This window comes from Ochotona princeps, chromosome 12 (assembly GCF_030435755.1).
Source record: "Ochotona princeps isolate mOchPri1 chromosome 12, mOchPri1.hap1, whole genome shotgun sequence".
Classification (NCBI taxonomy): domain Eukaryota; kingdom Metazoa; phylum Chordata; class Mammalia; order Lagomorpha; family Ochotonidae; genus Ochotona; species Ochotona princeps.
In genome coordinates, this window is record NC_080843.1 from 42,475,053 (window position 1) to 42,500,570 (window position 25,518).

A 25,518-nucleotide genomic window follows, 5' to 3' on the forward strand; every position below is an offset into this window, starting at 1 on the left:
GACATGGTATACTTTCAAATGTAAAATCTTTAAATAATAGCAGGCACGGCTTAGGAAGTACTACCACATCTTAACATTTTCAGGAAGTAATGACACTATCAAGTGGTTCAGAAACAGAAATGGTTTTGTGAAATTGCAAAAGGTGGACAACATGGCCAGGAGAAGGGCAGGAGGCGGCGATGCTGGGAAGCACAGCGAATGGACAACCTGGGTGATCCCAGACACTCCTGACTCTTTGGTGATGCCAAGCTGACTTGTAGAAGAGATTTCCATTTATAAATTCCCAGTAGAGGTGAGATGCTCACAGATCTTATGTTGGTGATTCTGGGTGGGCTGGGATGTTGGTTAGCAGGCAGATCAGGAAGTTGGGTGTCTGCTAGAGTGACTGGTAAGATGACAGCTTCCTGGACAGGCAGGAAGGTGAGGTCAGCCACTTTTCCTTTCAGGAATTCAATCACAGAGCTGTGGGGAGAGTGTGCAGCTTTATGCGGGCAGTTTGGTGTTGCTGAACTGTTTCTCTGACTGGCTGACTAGGGTCTGGATATCTTCTCTAACAGTTCTGGAATGAGTTAAGCTTTGGATTCAAATTCTCTGCTTGGTCCATACATGGAAGACTTACCTGCAAATTATCCAGGATAATTCGGAGGGAGTGCACTTGCCGGCGAACAGCACCTGAAAACCTTTCATAGGTCGCAGCATCGTATTCACTCATTTGGATCTCCTTTAGCCTAGAACCAGAGCAGAAAAAAGCAGCTTAAATCATGCAGGAGGGTACTTTGAAAGGCTTGTGTGAAAAATAAAATTAAATGATAAGTTCATTTTTGGTGCAAGTTCAAAGAATATGCTCTAATGTGTTACTATGTATTCTTACATGAGAGTTTGCTAAAATTGCTGACAGTGTACATGAAATAGGACATTACATTTTCCTTTTATTGTGGTTCTTAAACTTTATAACCTTCCTTCCCTCAGTTCACTGCTCCTTTTCATCACCTGTCACCACTTGTTTCTGCTGCAGTCCCTAGGCCTACAGACAGCTCTCTGCACACAGTGGGGCCGCACCTTGGTGCTTCTGGAAGTGTCTCTCTTCCACCTCTTTGCCTGTTCACTCCAACATACCTTGCAGGACTCAAATCAATGATGGCTTTCTCGGAGTCTGTGCTCTTTTTTCATTCCATCCCTCCCTCAGGGCGTTTACTAGCTGTGCACTGGTTATCTGCTTCTGTCTTTCCAGTAGACCTGTGCTTCTTCCGGTAAGGGCTGAATCTACCTCCTCTTTATAGGGTCTACCATGGCAGGGTCTACCATGGCACTTGACTCACAATAAACCAAAAAAAAAAAATGCCTTCAATCTAAATAAGGCTCAGGATTACTTGAAATTCATCAACTTAAGGGTCTTTTGGTTTAGATGCCAATGGAGATGCTGCATCCTATGTCAGAGTGCTCGTCTTTGAGACCTGGATTCTTTCCCAATTCCAGCTCCCTGCTAACGCACATCCTGGCAGACCGCAGGAGATGGTTCAGGTAGTGGGAGACCCTGATGGAACTGCACGGACAAAGTGAGTAGGCAGGTGGGAGATCTCTCTCTCTCTGTCTCTACTTCTCTGTCTACTGAAGTAGAGGTGCGATCACTGAAACCTCTTTTAGGTTTTGCAGTGCTGTGTCCACAATGCACCTGGGAAAGCAGTAGAAGATGGCTCCAGTCTTTGGACCCCTATACCCATGTGGGAGATCTGCAAGAAGTTTTTGGCTTCTGGCTTTGATCTGGCCGTGGCCATGTGGCTATTGAGAGTAAGCCAGTAGGTAGAAGAGCTCTTTTTTAGTCTCTCCCTTCCTCTCTATAACTCTGCATTTCAAATAAATAAAATATACCTTAAAAAAATAACCACTCAGTGCTAGGATCAGGTGACCATAACGCTGATTGATACTGCTTGCTGTTACCACGTGAGTTAGCTATCAGAAGTTCAGGTTTCAAGACTCAGATTAACAGTCACGTCCTATTAAGTTTGGCTTGTTCTCTTGGGAAAAACTGACCATTTCATTTTTGAGCACTTTGCGTGGACATTTACTATGGAACATGTATAGCTTATTGCCTTAATAAAAGTGCTATTCTCTTCCGTCACACTGTTTTTCAAATTTTTCTCTTCCACTGTAGGAAATATATTTTCCATTGAGATCCAGTAAATACAACTGTGTATGTGTCTAACAAACCAAAAATTCAGTGAAAATAGTATTTGCTACATGAGGTTTACTCTAATACTTTGTTTTATTCTTCTTGGAAAAGAATCACATCTTATTTTTTTCTTTGAATCTCTAGTACCTGGCACAGTGCCTGGCACACAGTGGCATTCAATAAATGCTGTTGGACAGCACTTTGAAAACACTACCAAAAGGGAAATGTAGACAAGGCCACTATGACAGTTGGACAGTTGTCCATCAGGGTGCTATTGCAAGGTGCACATCTAACTCTAGTAACTGCTTTAAAAACAAAAAAGTAATATATATGTTTATACGTAAAAATAAACATATAGACACATACATGTGCAAATATATGTGTATTCCTTTTATCAAGAAGAAATACACATACTCACATACAATTGACTGTCTCAAGGCTTATCAACATTTTGTTTGGACAATCTCTGAGCTCTCTATACATTTCTGTTAAGCTATGTGTCAAGTATGAAGGCTGACAGAACACCACAAGGTATGCTGCCTACCCACGTCATACTTAAGAAGCCAATGTATCTTTCTTAAATAAAGGATGTTGGTACCAGTCAGGAAAAATGTAGACATAGCTTGCCTTTGGGGTATTTATATGGTGATGGGAGGGGAAGGAGAAGAGAACATATACCTATGCTTGCAAACACACAACATACACTTTTACGTATCAGTGCACATGTTAGTAAGTCACCTGAAGCCAGAATGGCTTTTGCAGGGAATTTATAATTAGCTCCAGTTATAGGGGTTACCTCTGGAGCCGCCAGATTGCCTCCGAAACCACTCCACATGCTCATTTAACTGTGAAGAAATGTGGAAATCATATTCCAGATTTTATCATATTTCAGAAGATTGGCTAAATGGCATTCAAACCTGCCAAACATTTCTGAAAGATGAAGACCAAAGCAGATCATGGAGAAAGAAAACAGGCAATTTTCACCTCTGGATCAGACTACCTCCCCATTTCTCACACCTTCGAGCCCATAAAACGAGTGGAACATATTTCTTTCTCCTTCTGCTAACTGATCAAAGCTGCAGGGCCCAGATGCTTCATATCCTAGCACTCTGCATGCAAACTTCACCTCTTTGGCACAGTGTATTTATAAAGGGTATATTTATTGTTACGTAAGAGTCTGGGAATCTTAGTTCTCATTTTACTTCTTATAGTTCAGATTTAAGCACTATAATTTAAAATCAATTTTGAGGAAGACAAACACAAGTTGAGACCCCTGTGTGAGGCTGATTAGTTTTGCAAATGGTAGTGGAGACAATTTCCCCCAGCTGGTGCTCACTCTAAATGCTTTTTAAAGTGTGCATGAGTACTTCATTGTCTAGTTCATTCACTTTTTCTTGGTGTAATTTTTCTGTTCCATTTTATGCATGTCTGATGCTTGTCTCTCTGTGTTAGTTGGCTTGAGTTAAGCAATTTGTGATCTGTATGGACAGGCATCTAGGTTAAAACCAGATACAAATGAACGCTAACTAAATGCTAGGTTGATGATGATGTCAAGAACCCATCAGTAGGACTACATTCTTCGAGGCAACAGAAAGGACCTTCTGGTTGGGGGCTGGGCCTGCCTCATTCCAGCCAGTCTCCGTGGCTGGTTCTAAAAGATGACACCATTATTTCCATGTATGAGTGTATTACTGATTCCACAAATGTATAGGAATATTTGCCATATACCTGGTCCTGGCTGTAGGCTCTAAGGTTGCACTAGAGCACAAAGCATAAATTCTTGCCCTGGAGAAATGTACAGTCCTTGGAGAGACAATCAACTAATTACACAAATAATAAAACTGGGAGCCAGTGGTAAGCCTTTTGGAGCAAAGGTGCAGGTTGCTGTAAAAGCATAAATCGCAGGGTGTGATGTCATTTGGCATGTGCCTGGAGGGGCAGTACAGCTTTAAAGTGGATTATTTGATGACTAAAGAATTATTGCTTTTTAAGACATAATAATGGTATTGTGTGCCTGAATTTTGCTGAGTTTCCATATTACAGAGACACACTGGAATATTTACAATGAGATAATAGAACATTTGGGTAAGTTTCATGATAATCTAGGAGTGGACACTGGTTTTCCAGATTTTTCTTCTTAAAGTTGGGGGGGGGGGGTTTGGGTCCATAGAGATTGTTACATGCTTTCCTTTCCTTTTATGTTTGAAAAGTTCCTTACCAAAAAGTAAAAGAAGCATCTTCAGCAATACTATATGGAATACTCATCAAATGGGATCAAAGTCTCATTTCTGCCCGAAAAGAGCAGCATCTTTCTCTTAGCACTCTGCTGTGCTCCTGGCTGAAGCTCTCCATGTGTCTTCATTTGTCCCCTTCCTCACTCCCCGGATTTCTCACAGCCTGGTCCACCTCCTTCCTCTTAGCCCTCTAGTAATCTCTCTTACTCGGATGAGATTTCTCCATGGATGCCTCTTGGCCTCTTCTCACTGTGAGCCAATGGTCCTTAATAGAATCAGGCTCCCTTGGGTATTTGGCAAGCAGACAAGGACTGGGTGCTTGAGCCCCAGCTCTACTGCATGGCCTCCTCCTTCCTATGAACTACCGGTGTGCTAAGTACCGGTGTGCTAGGTACCCTCTCCACTTGGACAGAGACTCAGACTGGACAATTTCTTGTGAAGTTTTGAACCTGGAAACAATTGGAGCTCACTGTGGGGACAGGAAATGACTATACATATCTAATTGTATCTTTTCCTAGATGGAAATATTATTACTAGGAAATGTAGAATGATTTTTGACAAAGTACTTTTTTTTTCCCAAGCAGCTTCCAAAGCTTTTTTTCTAATGGTTAACTATCCATATAACCCTCTCTGGGAGAAAGAGTCAAGTCCCCCACCTTTGGAAGAGCAGATTCAAGCGTGGTCTGCCAGTGGAATGGCAGAGAGCACTGCTCTTGCTTCTGATGCAGAGACTTTCCTGCTGAGCCCACCAGCGCCCCAGAGCCTGCAGGCTTTCCTGAGGGTGCGGCAGGCAGGCAGGGCTTGCACTCTCCTCTCTATTGTTCTCTACTGTTTACTTGCAGGATGTGGAAGCGTGGCAGGCAAGTCATGAAGCACCAGATGTTCTCCGTGGGAGGAATTTCATAATTCACAGACACCAGAGCATGCTTTTTTTTTTTTTAAATTAACCCACCCTTCACAGAGCACAGGCATGTAAATCTGCTTCCCAAACCACAGCTTCAGGCCCTCAATCGGAAAGAGGACAATGGCATTTTTGACTTTGGTATTTTCCACTTTCAGGAGAACACACATGGGAATCTAGTGAAAGCAGCATGTGGATTCTTAGTTTTTGCATAGGTGGAAAGCAGTCCAGCATAGCTGTGCAATGCACACAAGCTCATCAACCTAGGTGTCAACGTCTTTGCCTGCTGACAAGGCTTGCCTATCCAACCCCACTACCTCCTCTTCCCAGCTGATCCCCTCCTTATCTTGGGTGGGAAAGCTGATTCTTCCTAACAATGACAATATGCTCATGCAAGTTCTTTTTTCTTCTAGAACTTTCTAAATCTTTTCGAAACCTTCTCTTCCCAGGACCTTTTCCTTTTCTAAGAGATTTACTTATTTATTTGAAAAGCAGAATTACAGAGAGAGAGAATCCTTCATTTGTTAGTTCACTTCACAAATAACCACAATGGCCAGGAGTGGGTCAGGCCAAAGCCAGGAGCCTTGAACAACCCTACTAAAGTGGGGTTCACCCTAGGTGGTTTGGTAGGGACACAAGAACTCAGTCAACTTTTACTGCTCTCCCAAGCACATTAGTAGGCAGCTGGATCAGAAGTGTGGTAGCTGAAGACAACAACGGGTGCCCATTTGGGATGCTGCTTACTGGTGATGGTGTAACTTGCTGAACCACCATGCTGACGAAGGCCACTGACCCTGGCCTTCACACTGCCAAGAGTGGACAGCCTCTGTATCAGGAGGTCTTAGCATATATCAGGCAGTAGGTGTGTGTGTATACAAGTTTGTGCATATATATACATTGTTGACAGCACTATTGCAGAGGTGGCAGGACCATCACCAACCTCTGCTGAAATGCTCTCTGGCCCATCTCTCGCGCAGCTCTTTTGACCTCTTCGGGCACTGCATCTTTTTCAGCATCAGAGATCTGGTACACTGGGTGGCCTGCATCCAGCCGGTAGGGACCTCCTTTGCCCCCCAGCCCTGCTGTGTCTCTTCCCCCTGGAAGGAAAACATGAGAATCGAGAAGATAAGTCTCAAACTGAGCACCAATCCAGGGTCAACTCAGGGCTTTCAGGTGGTTCTGTAAGGTACAGTCCTTTTACTTGGTCATTAGATAAATCAGCATATCACCTGCTTGTGGAAACAAAGCTGTCCCCCGGTGAGCCTGCTTTGCATTTTCTCTGCCCATTGCAATCTATCCCTACTGGAAGTCCAAATTGGAGGACACTTGAATTGATGCCTCTACCCCATAGGAGTCCTTACTCTCACTTCCTGGTTTTTGTTCTTCAAGGGATATTTCTCTTTTCCCACTAACTATAAGGTGAATGGAATAATTTTATTGGCATCTCTCTGAACTTTCTTGATGGGTTTGAATATCACAGACAAAATACGTTTCATGGTTAAATGGTGCTTATTTTTTTGGTTAAATTACTGCAACACAGCCTCAGACATTAATACTGTTTTGTGCTTTGAAAATTGTTGAAAACAAGTTAAGTGACCTCATCTCTTTGGTTTAGTCTAGATTAAAAGCCAATTATTATAAACTTTGAAGTTTACCTTTAAGCCACACAACAGATAAATGTCAGCTTTGGAACAGTGTTTGCCACTGTAATTCAGGCTTATGTGCTTGCAAGTAGACATTATATGGTAGTATAGGAACTATTTATGACAAAATATGAATTACATGCCTAAAAGGCTAGCCAGAAAAATCATAAGAAACAGTGGTGATATTTGGTAACTAGACAGAACTTAATTTTTGTCCAAATACACCCTAGTCCAAATTATTTTAAAATGCTCAGTTGACCAAAGAAAATATCTACATATATTTGTTATATTTGATTTTGGAGCCACCTGTTCATTCTTCCTATTACTGGAACATTAGTAATAAGTTCCTTATGTTCATTTACACAACTTGGGAGTTTAGAAGAGAATCCAACATGGACAGTATAGTACAGTATAGTATACAGTATAGTAAGGCATAGTGATACAGTATGGTATAGTAGTGTTACATAATAAAGAATAATGATACTGCATAGTTCTGTATGGAAGTCAGAATGCCTGAGTTTGAATCCTGGCTCCAATTTTGCTAGCTGTCTGTCTTTACTTCCCCAAAGACACTTAACTTCTTTGTGTCTCAATCTCATCTATTAATGGGGAGATGAGTATTTTTAGTTTATGTGGAGAAAAGCATGTAGCACATATGAGCCTATGCTTCCTATTATCACTTAAGTAATTCTCTGAGTAGCACAGAATGAGGTCATTTCTACTTTCACAAAGTGGAAAAACTGAAAGCTTTTAGACTTTGGCTAAATTATACTGCGTTTTTCTTTTCTGCCTTGGAGATTTAATTGGGTTGATAAACTGAAAACGAGAACTCGGCATGAACTGCATCTTTGATGAAAGCTGAGGCAGTTCATTTCCTTTTGAGGAACACCATGCCTGTACATTAACTACAGTGTTTTTATTCTGTGATTGGAGCACACCTGATTTCATCTTTACTCAGGAATGGATAGTGGAAAATTCCTCCTTGGCTGTATGTGATCACTGGCTCCCACTCCCAGTCATCCTACTGGCAGAGGTAGTAGCAAGCAGACAGTAGAAGCACTGTGTTGGGGACATGCCCTACCTTTGCTTGCCCAGGTTATGCTTAGGTGTGGATGGGTCATGAATTAGAGCTTAAGGCTTCCTAGGTACTGAGATGTCTCGTATTTTGGTGAAAGGAGGAAAGGACTCCCAGTCATGCAAGGCTGGCAAGAATGACGGCCAGCATGAGTCACGCGGCCCTGGGTAGGTAGGCTGGGAATCACACTGAGGTGGTGAGGCCACGAGAAGAGAGTTCTTCATGATCACTTGCTTCCTAGAATTTTGAGTCTGTACTATTTACATGCAAGTATTTGCTGGAGGTTTGAAGTCTATAAGGCATAGTCTTAAAGTCTGGACATCTTGAGTTCATAAAATCAGGGATTGGTCTTGATGATGAAAAGAGAGTCAAATGACTGAGCCAAGTTCAAGGCAGAGAATTCTTGAGGAGAACAATGAGAGAGAGAAAACACAACACACGTTGAAGCCAAAAGCTTTGGTCAACTGAAAAATAAAAGCTATGGGGAAGCAAATGTAGGTCTTCAATCTTGACAAATATCTGAGCTGTAAGATTCAAGTTGAGCAAGCAAGCAACAACTTTCACTCCAGGGAAGGAAGTTCACTATTGGGAAACCTGCATCTGGCCAGCTCGTCCCACAGTGCATTCCTTATGGATTAAATCTTGTTGGGTTGATACGGACTTCCAGATCAAAGGACAATTCTAAAAATACCCTCTCTTTAAAGCCCATGTTTGATGAATAAACAGAGTGGACAAGCAGTCCACAGGCCTTTTTGACAGCACATTGTCTCAGCACAGAAGCCCATTTCCTGCCGAGGGCGTCAAGGCCAAGAGACATGAAGCCTCCTCAGGGAAGGTGCAGAGCTGAGCTTGTGCCAGCACTCCTCAGGGCTGAGATAAGCTCAGACAGAGCACACAGTCTGGCCCTATTCCTGTGGCCCAGCTGATGTGTCTGCTCCAGCTGCCATGGAGGAAAAGGAAGACGGCAGTCATGGGAACAATACACTGGTCAGGCAGCCAAGAGGAAGGAATGGACCACTGCAAAAGGCACCGACCCTCTTATCTCAAAATCTCGCATCCTCAACGCACTCACTGCTGAGATGTAGAAGGCAAGGACCATTTTTGTGCCAAGTCAGTTACTCAAGAAAGAATTGATGTGGGGGGAGCCTTGGCCTGATCCCAAGGGCACAGAATTTAAATGACAGGACTAGCACTTCTCATGAATACTGTCTTACGCCAGGCATTGTGTTCGGTGCTTTACATACATAATGTCATCGAATATAATGTCTCACCACAACCTTGGGAGGTAGTCGATGTTTAGGCCTTTCACAAAATGAGGCAGCTTACGAGGGGCTGAGAATGATCTCAGATTGCAGAGTGACAGAGTCTACAGGCCTTCAAACACCAGGCTCCTGGCACATCTTGATGTCATACAGAGGCCAAGGGCAAGAACACAATTCCAGCACGTAGTGGAGGCTGCAGAGAAGGAAAGCCAGCCCTGATGTCTGGGGGTGGTGTGCCAGCCTGATGCCCAGGCTAGAATGCTCGTGCTACCAACCTGTTCCTCCAGCCCAAGTATTGCCGCCCACGTGGGGCATGTTGTCTGGGTCTTCCTTCCCGTGTTTGGGGGAGCTCACGTCTTCACCGCTGTCTCTGTTGATTGTTATCTAAACACAAAGAATGGAGACTTTATCACTCTCCTGTGACCAATACTGGGAACTACATGACAGAGGAAAGAATTCTTTTCCCATAATCCTGAAGGTATCTCATGACCTCAGGCCACAGGACATGATAGATGCTGTTTGTGTCCAGCTTAAAAAAGAAAGAAAATTATCAGATTTAGCATCAGTTTACTTAGGATAGAGATGAACGAAAATTTTCAGACATTCTTCTAAAAGAAGAAAAAGAGTAGGCTGGGTTTCAGCTTCACAACTGTCCTGGTATAGAACATCTGAGTGTTTTCACAAGGCAGGAGACCTGCCAACGCAGGGAAAATGGATCCCACCAGAGGCAGGCATGACAAGGATCAGTTCTGCCAATCCAGCTGAGTCAGTATATGCACATTCATCTGTTTCACTATCAACAAAATCCCATTACTTTGAGAGCTGTTATTTTATGTAAAATATATGGAGGGAAGGAAATCTAGAAAATGAACCTATGTGTGCCTTAGTGACAGATTTATGTTCCATAGATCTGCAAACACTGAAAACTGCTGAGTTATTTTTTGGAGCCACTCCAGTTTTATTGTGGCATGTTGTAGCTTTCTAATTCCTCTTTATGGTAAAACTGGATTTATGGTCCCCGAAATTCAAACACAGTAAGTGGTACTTTGGCCCTCCTCAAGGAGAGCACGGAGCCCACAGGTTGCTGTTCCCATCAGCACAGACTGGTAGCCACACAGGAAATCCAATCCCAGTAGCGAGTTGAGTGGATACGAGTCTGCAATAGAGGGAACCCTAAAGCGTCCACATTTCATACACACTGTGAGCCTGTTCTCAACCGCAATGCTTTTCAGGGACGATATGATAAAGTGGTCATTTATAAGTCTTACAGAGAATATACTGATGGATATTGAGAGAAGTAGCAAGAGGCAAACAAAGCCATGTAGCATTGGTCTTGACCTCAAACTCCTTACAGAGGAAACAGGCAAGCTTCCAAATGGACCTGAATCATGGTGCCAGGTCAACCCTTAGAGTAGACCCCTTCTGCTTGTGTGCATTTTGCTGTTAAGGTTAGGATTAATAAAGGTAGGCAGGCAGGTGATTTGAGGTCTTTGCAAGCAAAAAGCGCTAATAAGGATGAAGTAAATATAATCTCCATGGTCATATGTTCAGATGAGTTCATTTCAACTGTTGGAACATCATGAAGAGGTCTTAATTCTCCAGACTGCTTTTTTTTTTCAAAAAATATATATTTTATTAACTTAAAAGACAAAGAGGGAGAAACAGAGAGAAAGAGATCCACTTTCTCATGAATCCACTGGTTCATTTCCCAAATGGCTGTCACGGTTGGGAAAGGATCAGACTTTAGTCAGGATCCAGAAATTCCATCTGAATTTTCCACATGGGTGGCAGGATCCATACAGTGGACCATCTCCAGTGCCTTCCCAAAAACATTAGCAGGAGCTAAATTGGAAATCCAGCAGCTGAGACTTGAACTGGCACTCGGATAGGTGACACTGGTGTTCATACACTGTGGCTTAACCCACTGCAAAACAACACTGGCCCCTCACAGGGCCTTACCCATCGGTGTATTTACTATTTTTTTATATTATATAAAAATGCCTTTGTTCTAATGTTGTTGCCACTGGGGCTTCTGAACTGACTCTGGAAGGATCTCCATAATCCAGGGAATGTTCTTTTCTAATATATCTGATGGCAGCGATTATGCGCTTTTTCAAAATAAATTTGATCTTTAATAAACAATCAGAGGATACTTAGATTTGGTTTCTGGTACAATATATTTGCTGGTTATTTGTATATGTAGCTTTTTAAGTGAATCAGTGAACCTTTCTGGGCCTCAACTTATCCACCAGGCACTAGGGGAGGTGAACTAAATGATTTCCACCATTCCCCTAAAGATGTATGCTGCAACTGACTGAATGATTCCACCTGTGGTAGAAATATGGCACTTATGTTGATGCTTAGGGTAAAACAAGGTACAATTATTCAGGGGGAAGCCTAGTTTCCTTGCAAGAGTTGTGACTTTTCCATAAGCCAATTCTCAAAGAGAAGTGCCCAAAACATTTTATTGGAAAAACTTTTGAGAATATCATTCCCCAGTCTGGGGTGTGTGGGCCTTCTGGTATGTTGTTTATTTAAAAGAGGTATAAAAAGCACAAAATTCTGTGTCTGCTATAAAAAACAAAATTCTGTAACATTTTTATAAAGTATCTTTCATAAAAGTGTCTTACATGTTTTCTACCATCCAGTTATTGTGCTGAAGAAAAACACCTTCTAAAAACCAAATGCTAAAAATGATAGCCCAAGACAAAAGAAAACCCCTTCAATGACCTCACTCAGGTAGCTCCCAGGCCAAGCTTTCGAAGTTGTAAAGACACCTGGGATGGCCTGCCGGGGCAGGAAGTAGGCTACCAAACATCTTGGCAGAAAAGTACTGGTGAGTCTTCGCTACCTGAGTGATCTGCACCACAAGATGGCTCTTCTGATACTGCTAGCAACCAGGCAGCCCCACACTCACCCTAAACAGGAGCTGGGAGTCTGAAAATTGACTGATTTTTTGGCAAAAAAATAATCATCATGCAAACATTGATTTATTTGAAAGATTACCATAAAATCCCAGGGATATGGAATGGAGAGCACAGCATGTGGAAAGTTATATTGTTCTGGGAATGCTGTCATACTTTCTCACAAGAATATATTTCTCAGGAGTGGGGAGTTTGTTGTTCTGCCAAGAGCCATTCAGGTATTTATAACATCGTTCATGGACCATACAGAACTAACAGCTTAAAAATTAGCCAGCTACAAACTTATTGGTCTTCCAGTCCCACCTGTGGTCGCCTGGGCAGGGACAGAGCACATAATTTTGTGGCCTTTTTATGGCTTGCTGACTAGACATGAATGGGAAGAACACTTGGACTAAGAGGCTTTGGGAGCCATTTTAGAGCCTTTCTTACATGTACTGATGATTCATCAAAGCTGCAAGGCAGGAAGGTTCAAGGAGTCGAATCCAGAATGACCGTAACAGGAGGGCATGTCTATCTATTAAGGAGGCTCTCTCCTTGGGAATAGATGTATGCTACAGAGGCACTGGCCACTCAGAAAACTGATAAGCCACCATCTGCTTTCAAGTGCATGTTGAGAAGCAATCAAGATGCATTTCCTTTAGTTTCTTGCAGAAAGGGTTCCAGAAAACCATTCCAATCATTGAAAGAGGCATTACTGCATTCACTTAAAGGAACCAAAACTTTCCCCAAACCATTAAGTATGATGACTCCTTACAACTTAAACATTATTTGTAAGAAAAATATTAGTTTGAGAGGCAGAGGAACAGGGATAGACACAAAAGGAAAGAGACGGAGGTAAAAGGCTCCCCTTGGCTGGTTTACTTCCCAATGCCTGGAGTCAGGCCTAAGCTGCGGGCTGAGGACTAGAACTCAGACTCTCATGCAGGTGGTAGGGACCTGGTTCCTAAAGCCACCATCCCTGCTTCCCAGGGTATGCCTTAGCAGGAAGTGGGAATCAGCAGCCAGAACTGGACTCTGACTCTTTGATGTGGGATGTGGCATCTTAACCGCTAGGCTACACACAGGCTTCCCCTCACAACTTTTCAGCACAACCTGACGCACATGCTGGGATGCTTGGCGGGTTTCTCACAGCTAACATACTCGACTTGCTTTTATGTAAAGTGTGCTGTAATCCAAAGAATCATTATCCACTTACGTATGGATTGAAATGGAAACAAAAATCATGGCTCTTGTAAACTACTACTCATAAAAATGTTCCAAAGAAAATCAACCCAAAGCCACCAGCAGAAAGAGACGTGACTCACCCAAAGCCCTGGAATTCTGGGCAAGGCCCTGTTACATTTTGCCTCCTCCCTGAGCTCATGAGTTGTAAAAAACATCAGTGAAGTGTTAGAAAGAGCTAGAAAAATAAGCCTGAGAAGAAAAGATGGCTCTTGGAGGGGTGACTGGACAACACTCCTGGTAACCATTTTCTAGCTGGAGACGGGTGTGGTGGAGCAGACATTTCTAGCTGTATAACAATAATATCCGTTCCCTTTTCTTCCTTTTAAACCAAAGTCAGGCACATCTTAATTGCCTAGAATTAACCTTAGCAATCCTGTTCCTCATTGCAGTGATTGGTCTGGGAAAGCCATGTGACCAGTGCTGTCCAAGTCTTTCAGGAATCTCCTGGGAAAGAACCAGCCCAGAACCACTTATCTCTGGCCTCTATCTAATGAAACAGTGAATGTCTTTTGGATTAAGGTACTGATAATTGGATCTTCTGGTACCTGGAGTCAATTGCATACAAACAAACTGATTCATATTACAGGACAAATGTGAGGTAAGAGGGCAGTAACTTGGATCTTGAACCACCTAAACATTTTTAACTTTTAACAAGAAGACATGTTTTGAATCATCTGGGATAGAATATTGGCATAATAATATCAGCACAGAAATCCTATTTACAATTATTTATTATTTTCTTTTTTATTAACTGAATATATCCATCCATTCATTTTTTTTCTAGAAAAATATTATTTGAAAAGTAGACTGACAGAAAAAGAGACAAGAGAGTGATGGAGAGTGATTGAGTGATTGAGTGATTGAGCTTGTTCATTTCTTAAATTTACAACAGCCAGCGCTGTGTCAGGAGGAAGCCAGGAGACATGAACTCCCTCCTGGACTCTGACATAGGTGGCAGGGATGCCAAGTGTTGAGTCATCACCTGTTGCTTCCCAGGCACATTAGCAGGAAGCTGGATCAGAAGCAGAATAGTTGGGATTTGAACTGGCACTACAAAACTGGATGCAGCTGTTCCAAGCAGCAATATAACCCACTGCACCATAAAGCCCACCTACATGCATTTTAAAAATATAAACACTCCTATGCATTTTATGGTATATTTACTACTCATGGGGATGCAAAGGGGCATGGAAGGAACCAAAGGGGACTCAAATATCAAGGGTAAAGAAGTCACAGCACAGAGATATACACGCAGTAATAAGGTACTGACTACATCTGCTTAAGATATGCTATTGTCTGGGAGGGCATCAAGGTGAAGCAGATTAAGCCACCACTTTGGATGTCTATGTCCCATATCAGAGTGTCTTGGATTGAGTCCCACCTTTGCTTCCAATCCAGATTCTTGCCAAAGCACCTGAGAGGCAGCAAATGATGGACCAAGTACTTAGATTCCTGCCAACCACAGGAGAGAGCTGGCTGGAGTTGTTGGCTCCGGTTTTTGGCCCGGTTCAGCCCTAGCTGTTTTGGGCATTTGGGGAGGGAAGCAGCAAATGGAAGCTCTTTCTCCCTCTTTCTGTCACTTGCTCAAGTAAACAGATAAAACTTCGACTGGAATACATATATTACTGTCCGAAATTCTTCTTATTGAAGGTTTAGAATTTTCTTTCATAGATACAGATACAATGAGAGTCACATGAACATGTTTTTAGGAATGATAGATTTTCACGTAAATTCATTTAATTAAAAAAAGATTAACTACCACCCCATTTCCATAAGTAACTCTATCTTCTACAATAATTACACATGATAAAACACCTTGTCTTTTAGATTGGTTCTCCGTTCCAACTTTAATCTTTGGCAAAATCATCAAGCACACAATGTATTTTAAGTTCTTCCCTAGCTTGGTGGTAACAGTCACTACCAAAGGCTTAATGATTTACCCTTAAAAAGCAGAAGAATATCTGACTTTTGATCACTAGTATCCACAAATCACACAATAACTTGTGCAGTAATTTGTAATGCCTAGCTGATATTCATTTACACAAAATAAATAATCCCAAAGGTTGTCCACATTCTAACTACTGCTACTGCTAATTGAGAAACAAAGTCTTTTTCCTTTGTTGGGAATTCTAGGAATCAGCAGGCAAGCAGAGGTGGCATGCATGTATGTGAGGGCTACTCCCTGGCCTTGAAGACAAATGCCTGGTAGGGTGACTTGGGACAAGCAGGTAAGAAGCAGAATGGATGACCCAAGGCTGTCACGTACAAGCCATCTAGTTCTTTTCTCATAAGATTCTTCAAATCTACCAGCAATACTGCCCTCCAGATTTTGGACAGGACCCTGTTGTCTGTTGCCCACTTCCCTGAACTCAACCCAACATGATGTTTTCCTCCTTCTTGTGCCTCAGCAGTCCTACGGTCTTGTACATATAGCTGTTCTTTGGTAACTGTGGGGAACTGATTCCATGATGTCCCTCAGATACCCAAATTCTTGGATGTCAAATCCCTTACAAAAAAATGGGATAGCATTTGTACAGAATCTATACAGTCTTCCCATTCAGTCTTAAATTTTTTTAAATTTACAATTCCTAAACAATTAAATGTTACACAAATAGCTGTTATAATGTATTGCTTAGAAAATGACAAAACATCTTGCAGCTATTCATTACAAACATATTTTTTTTAATGTTTTTGATCTGAAGTTTGTTGAAATCTGATGTTTGCTGATGAATACGAGGATTCGATGAATACAGAGGCTGAAGTGCAGTTTGACTTTTGGTATGTTTGACTTTTGGTGATGTTTGAAACTATAACCAAAACATCCCCTTCTTCTATCTAGATGTTAGAGAACACAAATATAAAGCCATTGTATTTCTTCTCTGAGTTTATAATGTCTTAGACAAAGAGCTTTTTTGGTTGAATGAAGACTCTCTCTAACAAGAACCATTCTGATGCATGAGACAAAATCACCCCTGTTGCAATGAGCAAAACTACAAATTTATAAGGCTCAGATTAAAAGGAGAGCAAAACCATCTATTTATTAATATTCCACTTTACGTTTTATTATCTGGCAGTAGTTGATTCAGTGGCTTATAGTCTTATAACCCATATGGTGCTTAATAAATGTGTGTCAAAAATGTGCATGAGAAGTAATTCAGTGATAGAACACTAAGAATTTAATCTCCTACACAGACTCTTCCCCCACAGTAAGCTACCACAGGAGTGCCTGATGGGGACTTCTTCAGCCCTGGGGGCCAATTCATACTCAGCAGGACCATAGGTCGGCAGAGCCATCCTCTACCACAAGCAGAAAGCTCATGTTCTCACTGACTCCTGCTTTTTTTCAATCTTGATCTTACGGTGATCTATGCTTGACTTTGATCTCTACCAAGGCCCCACTCAGCTTCTGGTGAGACCTCTCTCTGGGCCCTGGACAGACTCCTCACTGCATCCTCTGAGTCAAGGGTGATGACGTATCTCCTGATTGCCTAGGCCGAACAGGGCTGTCTGCCTCACTTATAAATTGTCTTTTTCCTGTGTCAATTCAAACACGAACAAAAGATGAAGATCTTTTGAAAAATCTGGGAACAGGGAACACAACATGAAGGAATCAAGAGGGTGTTTCATGGGTTAAGAGGCCAGGCTTATAAGCAAGCCTTTAAAGGAAACCAAATGCTGTTATCATTGTGTGTAGGTGAATGTCAAAAACAAATGTTAGAAACCCACAAATAATTGGCACGACAACAGTTTACTGGCACGGAAATGCATTCTTCCTGCTGCCACTGCACACAACTGTACTGAATATTCTAAACATCCACATGAAAACAACTGCTAATTAGATTAGGGACGGCAGGGGCAGGACAAGCTGTCAGGGCTTTCTATATTCTACCCTTTCTATTTTTGCCTCTTTTATTTTTTAAGAGCCTTCAAAAAGGTTACCATTTAAAGCTAGAATAAACGAAAGCCTAATTATTTGATCTCCCTCAGCCAAGGAAACGTTTGTTTGAATGCAGAGCAACACCAACTGTGGCTGATAGTTTTATGCAAAGGCTTTGGTTTGGTTACATGCAAAGTGGTCCTGAAAAGACAGACTTCATGCCACATGCAGAAGCTAAATGGTCTCTCATGGCATTTCCTGGTCAGATGACTTGATTCTGGCCCTGCAGTAATGCCTGTCCTCCCAAACACAGTCAATTTGGCAATTTCTGAAGTTAACCTGCTTTCCACATCAACAGAATTCTCTGAGGTGTTAAGGGCAAGTAGAGAAAGGAAGAGTGGGTAGAAAAACTATTCCCTGTGGACAGCGTGGTGGTGTAGCCCGTTAAGCTGCCCAACACTGGTATCCCTTGTGGGGATGGTTCAAGTCTCAGCTCCTTTTCTGATCCAACTCCCTGTTAATGCACCTGGGACAGGAAGTGGAAGATGGCTCAAGTATTTGGGCCCCTGCACGTATGTGGGAAACCTGGAAGAGGCTACCTGGCCCCTGGCTCCTCATATTGGTCTGGTAAAGCTGTGGCCATTGCATTCATTTGGGGGAATGAATCAGAAGAAATAAGAACTTTATCTGGGCATCTCTGCCTCTCTCTGTAACTCTGCCTTTCAAATAAATAAAATAAGTTAAAAAATTTTGCACCAGCACTAGGGTGGAGCGGGTTGAACTGCCATCTGCGGCACTTGGCTGAGTTTAAGTACCAGATGCTCCACTTCAGATTCAGCTCCCTGTTGATGGACTGCAAAAGCAGTAGTGGATGGCCTGGGTGCTTGAGCCCTGGCATCCACATGGAAGACCTGGAGCTCCTAGCTTTGGACTGGCTCAGCTCTGGTCATTGGTGTTGGGGAGTGAACCATCAGTCAGAAGATTTTTTTTTGTTTCTCTTTTTCCCCATACAACTCTGTCTTTCAATTAAAAATGAATAACCCTTAAACAAAAAAGAAAAAATATATGACCACATGCACACATTACAAACAACAAGAACAGAAAAGCTATTCCTTCTAAAAGTATGAGGGGTTACAAATAAACATGTGAAAATAGATCCAAGTTCTAAGAGTTCACGGGAGCACCTACCACAACGAAATGCTGAAGCATTTACGTGGGAAATTTGTTACTGGAAACAGGGGCACTGAGTCAGTGAGGACAGGCTATTAGAGCACAGTCCCTGTGGAGAGGTATTTCCGGCATCAACTCTTGGCAACCAGCTTCTCACTTTGTTTCTACTAAAGTCGCCGGACACAGCCGGCCATCGTTGCTTACGGCCCTACTTCATACAACTCTGGGCTCATCATTTCACATGACAATCAAGTTTATAAAACCATGCTCCCTGATGTTTCCCCTGCGTTTCCCTGACTTGTCTTTGTGGCAGCCAGAGTTCCTGTAAGACCTGTGTGGTCAAATATAGAGATAGCAATTGCCCTATGCATCCAGCAGGATCAGCACTGTTGCTTACGTATTTTCAAACAGTGGCTGTGACTCAGAACACCAAATATCAGGATTAAGACAGACAACAAGGAGTAGGCAATCGGTGCTACACAGGTGCCACTCCGGAGGGGGTGGCCCACTGCTTGCTAGTTGAGGATGTTCCTGGTTTTGTGCCCTGATGCTCATGGTGGGATCTTCCAGGTTGCTTGTGTGGGCTCAGAGTACAAAACAACACCAGGAGCATGGGCGGAAGTCAAATCTTAGGGATCTGTCACATACACTTTTGTAATAGGATAAAGAAAAATGTTTTAGCATAAATGAACAGTGTTACAATGAATCAGTGCTGTGGGCTGTATACCAAGATGAGGCTGGGCATGCCAACTGGCAGTGATTCTAGGTGCAACCACCCAGGAGGCAGCGACAGGGTCTTATGCTTCCTATCATGTTTTGCCGCTAGCATAGCACACAGCTCAGTAAAAGTCTGGCGGGTGGCTGCATAATTACCAGCATTGGCACGGTGGCCATGTCAAGGCCACAGGAGGACTGAGGTGGTGGGCGTGCCCCCAGGCATGTCCAGAAGCTGGAGAATTGCTCTTCTGGACTTCATGGGATAGGCTAGCAGGCAGAGACGTTGGAGTAAGGGGAAAGAATATTATTAGATCTTGCTTGGGGAAGCATTCTTCTAATTTTAGGTTGAAATGGCTCTTACTATGTCAGCAACCAATTTAGAACACTAAATACCACTGGTTTAAGATTTCTAATTAAATGCAGAGCACCGTTAAGATGATACAAATTTATGTCATGTATCATTGGTATTGAACTGCCTGGTAATTAGAAACTGACAAAAATTTCATGTAATGAGTATAATTAATCAGGGGTCTACAGACTCAGAAGTCAGCAAGCTGATCATTTTCTCCTTGCTGTTGTTTCATCAGCTTCCTCAACAGTGTAAATTTCTGACTCCCATTTACATCCTGGAACTCTTGTTTCTGAGAAGACCCAAACCCAGGATGCCATTCGAGCATGCTTCCTGTGCTCCCGCAGCACCCCCCTCATCTCCGTCTGCATGCCTGATGCGGCAGTCCTTAAGCGGTGCTAGTGTTGGGAAACTGGGGAGGTGGAGAGCTTGAGGTGGCACAACCTTCAGGACATGAAGTGCGATGTTTGCCCCTGAGTGCTGTGGGATGGTCACTAGCAATGAAGTGGCTCCCACAGGGAGCAAAGAAGAACACATGTAAACAAACTAGAAACTAATGAAGGGCCCTGGGGTGAGGAGAGGGTAGCCAGATCTTCCCCTGCCTCCCCCCAGAGCCTGCACTGCCTTCTATGGTGTTACTATAATTTTTACGACTCCTGGGAGCATTTATCATTTTTGTCTCATTCCACCAGTGTCACTGTACCCCAGGACCTAAGAGAGAACAACATTCTAGTTGTATAGCCAAGTCAGGTAGCTTAACAGAACCCTTGCTTTAAGAAACATACCTAGGACCCGTTTGGTAGCACAGAAGCCAGCAGTTGAGATGCTCACATCCCATAGACGGGTGCCCAGAACAGAGCCCTGGCTCTGCTTCTGTTCCAGCTTCTTGCTAACTTGCCTGAAGACAGTAGATTACACCTGAAATGACTGGATTCCTGGCATCCATGAATACAGTCCCTGGCTCCTAGCCTGGCTCTCACTGTCATGGGCATTTGGACCAGAAACCAGAAGATGGACGATTGCTCTCTGGGCTCTGTCTCTCTTTTTAATCAATTAATCAATCAATAAAATTAATTTTGAAAAAGTTTTGACTTGTTTTGTCCTGTCTTAATGTCATTTCTAGAGTGTGTAGGTTTAACATAGAGATTGAAGTTAGACATTCTAGAAGGGATAGATTTTAAATGAAGAGCCCAAGAATGAATGGGAAGCTGGGAGCACGCAACGGAGAGCTTCTTGGGCTACTAGCTGACACCTCAAGTTCAGCCCAGTGTGGCCCCTCCCTCCCTGTGGGATGCCAGACAAGCCATTTGACCTCCTTGGGTTTAAGCCTTCTCATTTTCAAAATGAAAAGTCACATCAAATCACTTTTTAGCTTTAGATTCTTTACTTTAGATTCTTTATCTACATTTATTTTAATTCTAGTACAAAGGTCACCAGGGATCATTTAAACGAAAGCCGAAACAATATTTTTACATAATTCCATAAAAGTCGGCTTTTCTTCAAATTGATTTACTCAGCTTTTAACTTAACAAAAAAAAAAATGTTTTTGAGAGGCAGCTTGATGCCATATATCATAGAAAAACCACTTTGCTGGGAACTGGAAAATTGGCTTTTGATCCTGGTTGTGACACAGGTGATGAGGCTTGGGCCAAAGTGACTTCTCTGTAGCACTGCCTTTTAAATAACAAATAAAAAATTTGAAATAAGGCAAACAAATTCCTTAACGTCAAAAGACGATACCTGCAACGGAACAATTGAGGAGAGATATCGATGTGTTATTCACAGATACTGCAGCAATAAGCAAGCCAGGGAGAAGGCTGGTATGAAGGCACAGAAGGCTAATCCCTTGTCAGCAGCACTGGCATCCCTTTTGTCTCTGTTCTGGTTGCTTTATTTCCAACCCAGCTCCATGCTTATAGCCCGAGAAAGCTGTAGAGGATGGCTCAAGTTCTTAGGACACTGTGTCCATGTGGAAGACCTGGAGGAAGCTCCTGATTTCAGATCTGTTCAGCTCTGGCTGTTGAGGCCATATGGGAAGTGAACCAGCAGATGCAAGACCTCTCTGTCTCTCCTCTCTGTAAATCTGCCTTTTAAATAAAAAATAAATGGATCTTTAAAAAAATTAAAGAGAAAGTGTTTGCTTCTTCAAGGCCATGTTTCACAACAAATCTGACAGTTTTTTCTTCTTCTTAAAATATGTATTCATTTGAAAGGCAGAGAGAGGGCCCAGTGTGGTAGCCTAGTGGCTAAAGTCTTCACCTTGCATAAGCTGGGATCCCATATGGGCACCTGTTTGTATCCTTGGTGCTCTCCTTCCCTCCCAGCTTCTTGCTGTAGCCTGGGAAATCACTCAAGGAAGGTCCAAAAGCGTTGGGACCCTGCATCTGGGTGGGAGACCCTAGGGGAGCTGCTGCTCCTGGATTTGGATCGGCTTAGCTCTGGCTGCTGTGGTCACTTTGGGAGAGAACCAGTGGATGAAGATCTTTCTGTCTCTCCTTCTCTCTATAAATCTGACTTTCCAATAAAAATAAATAAATCTTAAAAAAAGGAATGGGAAAATAAGTCAGTAAGTAAAAAATTAAAAAAACTATGCACACTTAAAAAAAAAGCAGAGAGAGAGAGAAAGAGAGAGAGAGAGAGTGAGAGAGAGAGAGAGAGCACTTCTGATCGTTGGTTCACTCCCCAAGTGGCTGTAATGGCTGGAGCTGGTTCAGACTGAGGCCAAGAGCTGGCAGCTCCACTCTCATCTCTCCACTCTCCCACATGGATGGCAGGGAGTTCCTGGGCCATCCTCCACTGCTTTCCTAGGCCACTAGCAGGGAGTTGAATCAGAAGAAGAGTAGACGCAAACTGATTTGCACTCTGATGTGTGATACTGGAATTACAGGCTTCCACTTAACATACTGCTTTATGATGCTAATCCCTATATTGAATTTTCAAACAATGCACAGGTATAGCTTTGATTAGCTTACAGGCTGCTTTATTTTCCTTGCCTATCAGATGCCTACCTGCCTTTAATACAGTATTCCCTTATCCAAGAAGTCCCAGCACATGCCTAAAACCTAGGATAGTAGCTAACTCTATACAGCTCCCATACACAAATGCTATAATAAAACTTAATTTATAAACTAGGCACAGTAAGATATTAACAGCAATTAATAATAAAGGATAGCAATATGCTATACTAACATTCCCAGCATCACCAGTCTCATGTGTTGGGGTCATTGCTAAGTTAAACACCTGAGTGAAAGCACTGTGATACTGCGGCAGCTGGTCCAGCTGGCTGCTGAATAGCTAATGGATTAGGGGCACATACAGAATGGACAGGCTGGACAAAGGGATGACTTATAAGCACCCGCTGTGAGTCTAACCCTCTGCTGCATGCTATGGATCTGGAGTAAATTAAGTCCTGGTTCTGTGCTTCGTGGAGCTTTTTGTCAGAAGTGAAATGGGGATCCATCCTCACCAGTCAGAGCAGAGCAGGGAGGAATGCCAGTGAGGGTCAGCATGCTAGCAGAGTCCACTGAGCAGGTGGCAAACCCAGGTGGAGGGGCAGGGCAAGTCTTGCCAGGGAAGGCTTCTTGTAATCCTTTTATTTTCAAATCTATTTATTTTCATGTTTGTTTCAAAGAGGGGAAAAGAGACAGACACACACACACACACACACACACACACACACACACAAAAGCATGAGAGAGAGATCTCACATCTACTGGTTCATTCCCCAAAGGTTCACAACAGAAAGGCAGAAAAGGCAGGGCCAGCTGAAGTTAGGAACCTGGAATCTAATCTCATGTTGCCAGTAGGGACTTGAGCTATGGCTGCTGCCTGCCAGGGTGTGCATGGGCAGGAAGCTGGAATTGCCAGCAGGACCAAGACTGTCCATGTACTATAGGTATGGCATGTGGGTGTCTTAACCACTGCACCAAGTGCCACTTGCCACTCTCCTGGGGATACATGAAGGTGCCACATCCGTTAGTAGAGAAGGCTGGAGACTTCTGGCAGACAGAACAGCAATTGAGGTGTTGAGCTGAAAACCAGAGCACTGATTGTTTGCTTCCATGGAGGGCTCTGTCTGTGTCCCACAGCTTTGTTACAGCACTCTGTGCAGCCTATATGCATATACACATTCACTGAAATCCACTCTTGCTGGCAAGTGGAAGTAGAAGAAACTAGTCGGAGTATGTGAAGGTTTATGTGGTTTATGTGAAAACCCCAATAGAGAAGTAGGTAGAGCTTTTCACAGCTGAATTTATTATCCCTTACTGAAGACCATTAGGGAGAAGTGTGCTCATTGCTGTGGCCTGAGCTGCACTGGCATGGACATTTACACACAAAAGTCCACCGCAGTCTCCAGGTACAGGTGAACACTTGAATTTTTATTTTATGACACGGCTTCTCCCTGAGCTCTTTCCCCCACTATCACACCATGTTATCATAATCCACAATGCAGTTGCTGTTGCCTTTCTTTTTGAGTTTACCTTTCTTTTAAAAGACAATTTCGGGGTTTTTTTTTTAAAGGATATATTTATTTATTTGAAAGGCAGAGTGACACAGGGTGAGGCAAGAACACGTGTTGATTTACTCTCCCAATGATATAATAGCCGGGTCCAGATCAGGTGCAAGACAGGAGTTAGAAGTCCTCATCTTGATCTCCCAAAGGGGTAGCAGAGGTCTTGGACCATCCTTCACTGCCTTCCCAGGCACATCAGCAGGGGCTGAATTGGAAGCATAGTAGCTCGGACTCAAATGACACTCCTAAATGAGATGCTGGCTTTACAAGTAATGGCTTAAATCACCGTGGTACAACGCCAGGCCTAAGTTCAGTTACAAAACACAATATAATTACAATAATCCTAAAATTGCAATTTCCCTATTTCTTCTATAATAAGAAATACATATGCCTTCATAGAGTTGTTCTCAGTATCAAATGAAGCACCAACTATTTATGTGACTCTGAGAAAAGTTCTTCACCTTTTGGGTTTCAGTTTCTGCATCTATAAATTAAACAGGGCTACACCCAGTCTTGAGCCTGTGTCATTTCCAGCTTGAAAGCTATTTATGTAAAGATGTTTTGAGAAAAATGTAAAATGGCCAGGCTTGGGCATTAAAGATATATTACAAAATAAACAGAAGAAAAAAGAAAACACAGTCGACTTGTTTCATTATACAAATTCTGACCATTTGTGTGATTATTTCATTTGTGCGCATACTATAACCACCTGAAATCATGAAGTGGATAAGGTTGCATAATAAGAAAATTTACAGACCAGTAAAGGAGATGGAGAAGGAGCAGGTAAGAAAGGTAAGAGGAGAGGTGGGAAAGACTGTGATCATTGTGCAAGCCAAGGGAAGACTGGGCTACAACCAGGAGAGAGTATGCTCAATTTTAATGTATCTCAGAGTCAAATAAGGTAATGAGAGAGAGGGTACCCTGAATTTAGCCATGTGGCATTACTGATGACTTGAGCAAAAGCTACTTTGTGGATGTGAAAGGGATCTGCATTATACAGCTACCCTAACAACAGGCTTGGTCTACAGGTGCAGATATATGTTAGAATAGTTCTACATGCTGCTGGGTAGCATCCAGCAGGAAAAAAGAATGAAGATGACTGAGGAAATGGAGTCAGAATGCCTGCAAAGGTGGGATGACAGGCAAGGGGAGGCTGGAGCAGTGCAGGGGGGCTTGGAGGGCTGGCTTTGGGAAGTTAAAGGAGCTCCCTTCCAGGAGCTTCTGTTTTCTTTGGGAAACTTAAGACTAAAATAGTGCCTTGAGAATTTGGGGGAGAGTGGTTTGAGATTTGAAGAAAGTATAGACTATATGAAAATCATTACAGAGTCTTACATGTTAAGAGGACTTTAAAATTTGCAAACAGACTCCTTTAAACGGACATTTGTGGAGCATAACCATATGTTCAGAGAGTATTAGGTACTACACAGATGAGCTGGGTGGGAGAAAAGAGATAGGCTGC

At 42.7% G+C, this 25,518-nt stretch overlaps 1 protein-coding gene across 1 annotated transcript in view; it reads right to left on the reverse strand.

The window, feature by feature from the left end:
• Positions 1 to 25,518, reverse strand: part of VWA8 (von Willebrand factor A domain containing 8) — a 355,373-nt gene that overhangs the window by 38,926 nt on the left and 290,929 nt on the right. The window contains exons 38-40 of the mRNA XM_058670689.1: positions 9,561 to 9,669; positions 6,246 to 6,402; positions 620 to 728 (exon numbers count right to left, since the gene is read on the reverse strand). Coding sequence (XP_058526672.1) covers positions 620 to 728; positions 6,246 to 6,402; positions 9,561 to 9,669 — 375 coding nt within the window. The remainder of the gene's footprint in view (positions 1 to 619; positions 729 to 6,245; positions 6,403 to 9,560; positions 9,670 to 25,518) is intronic.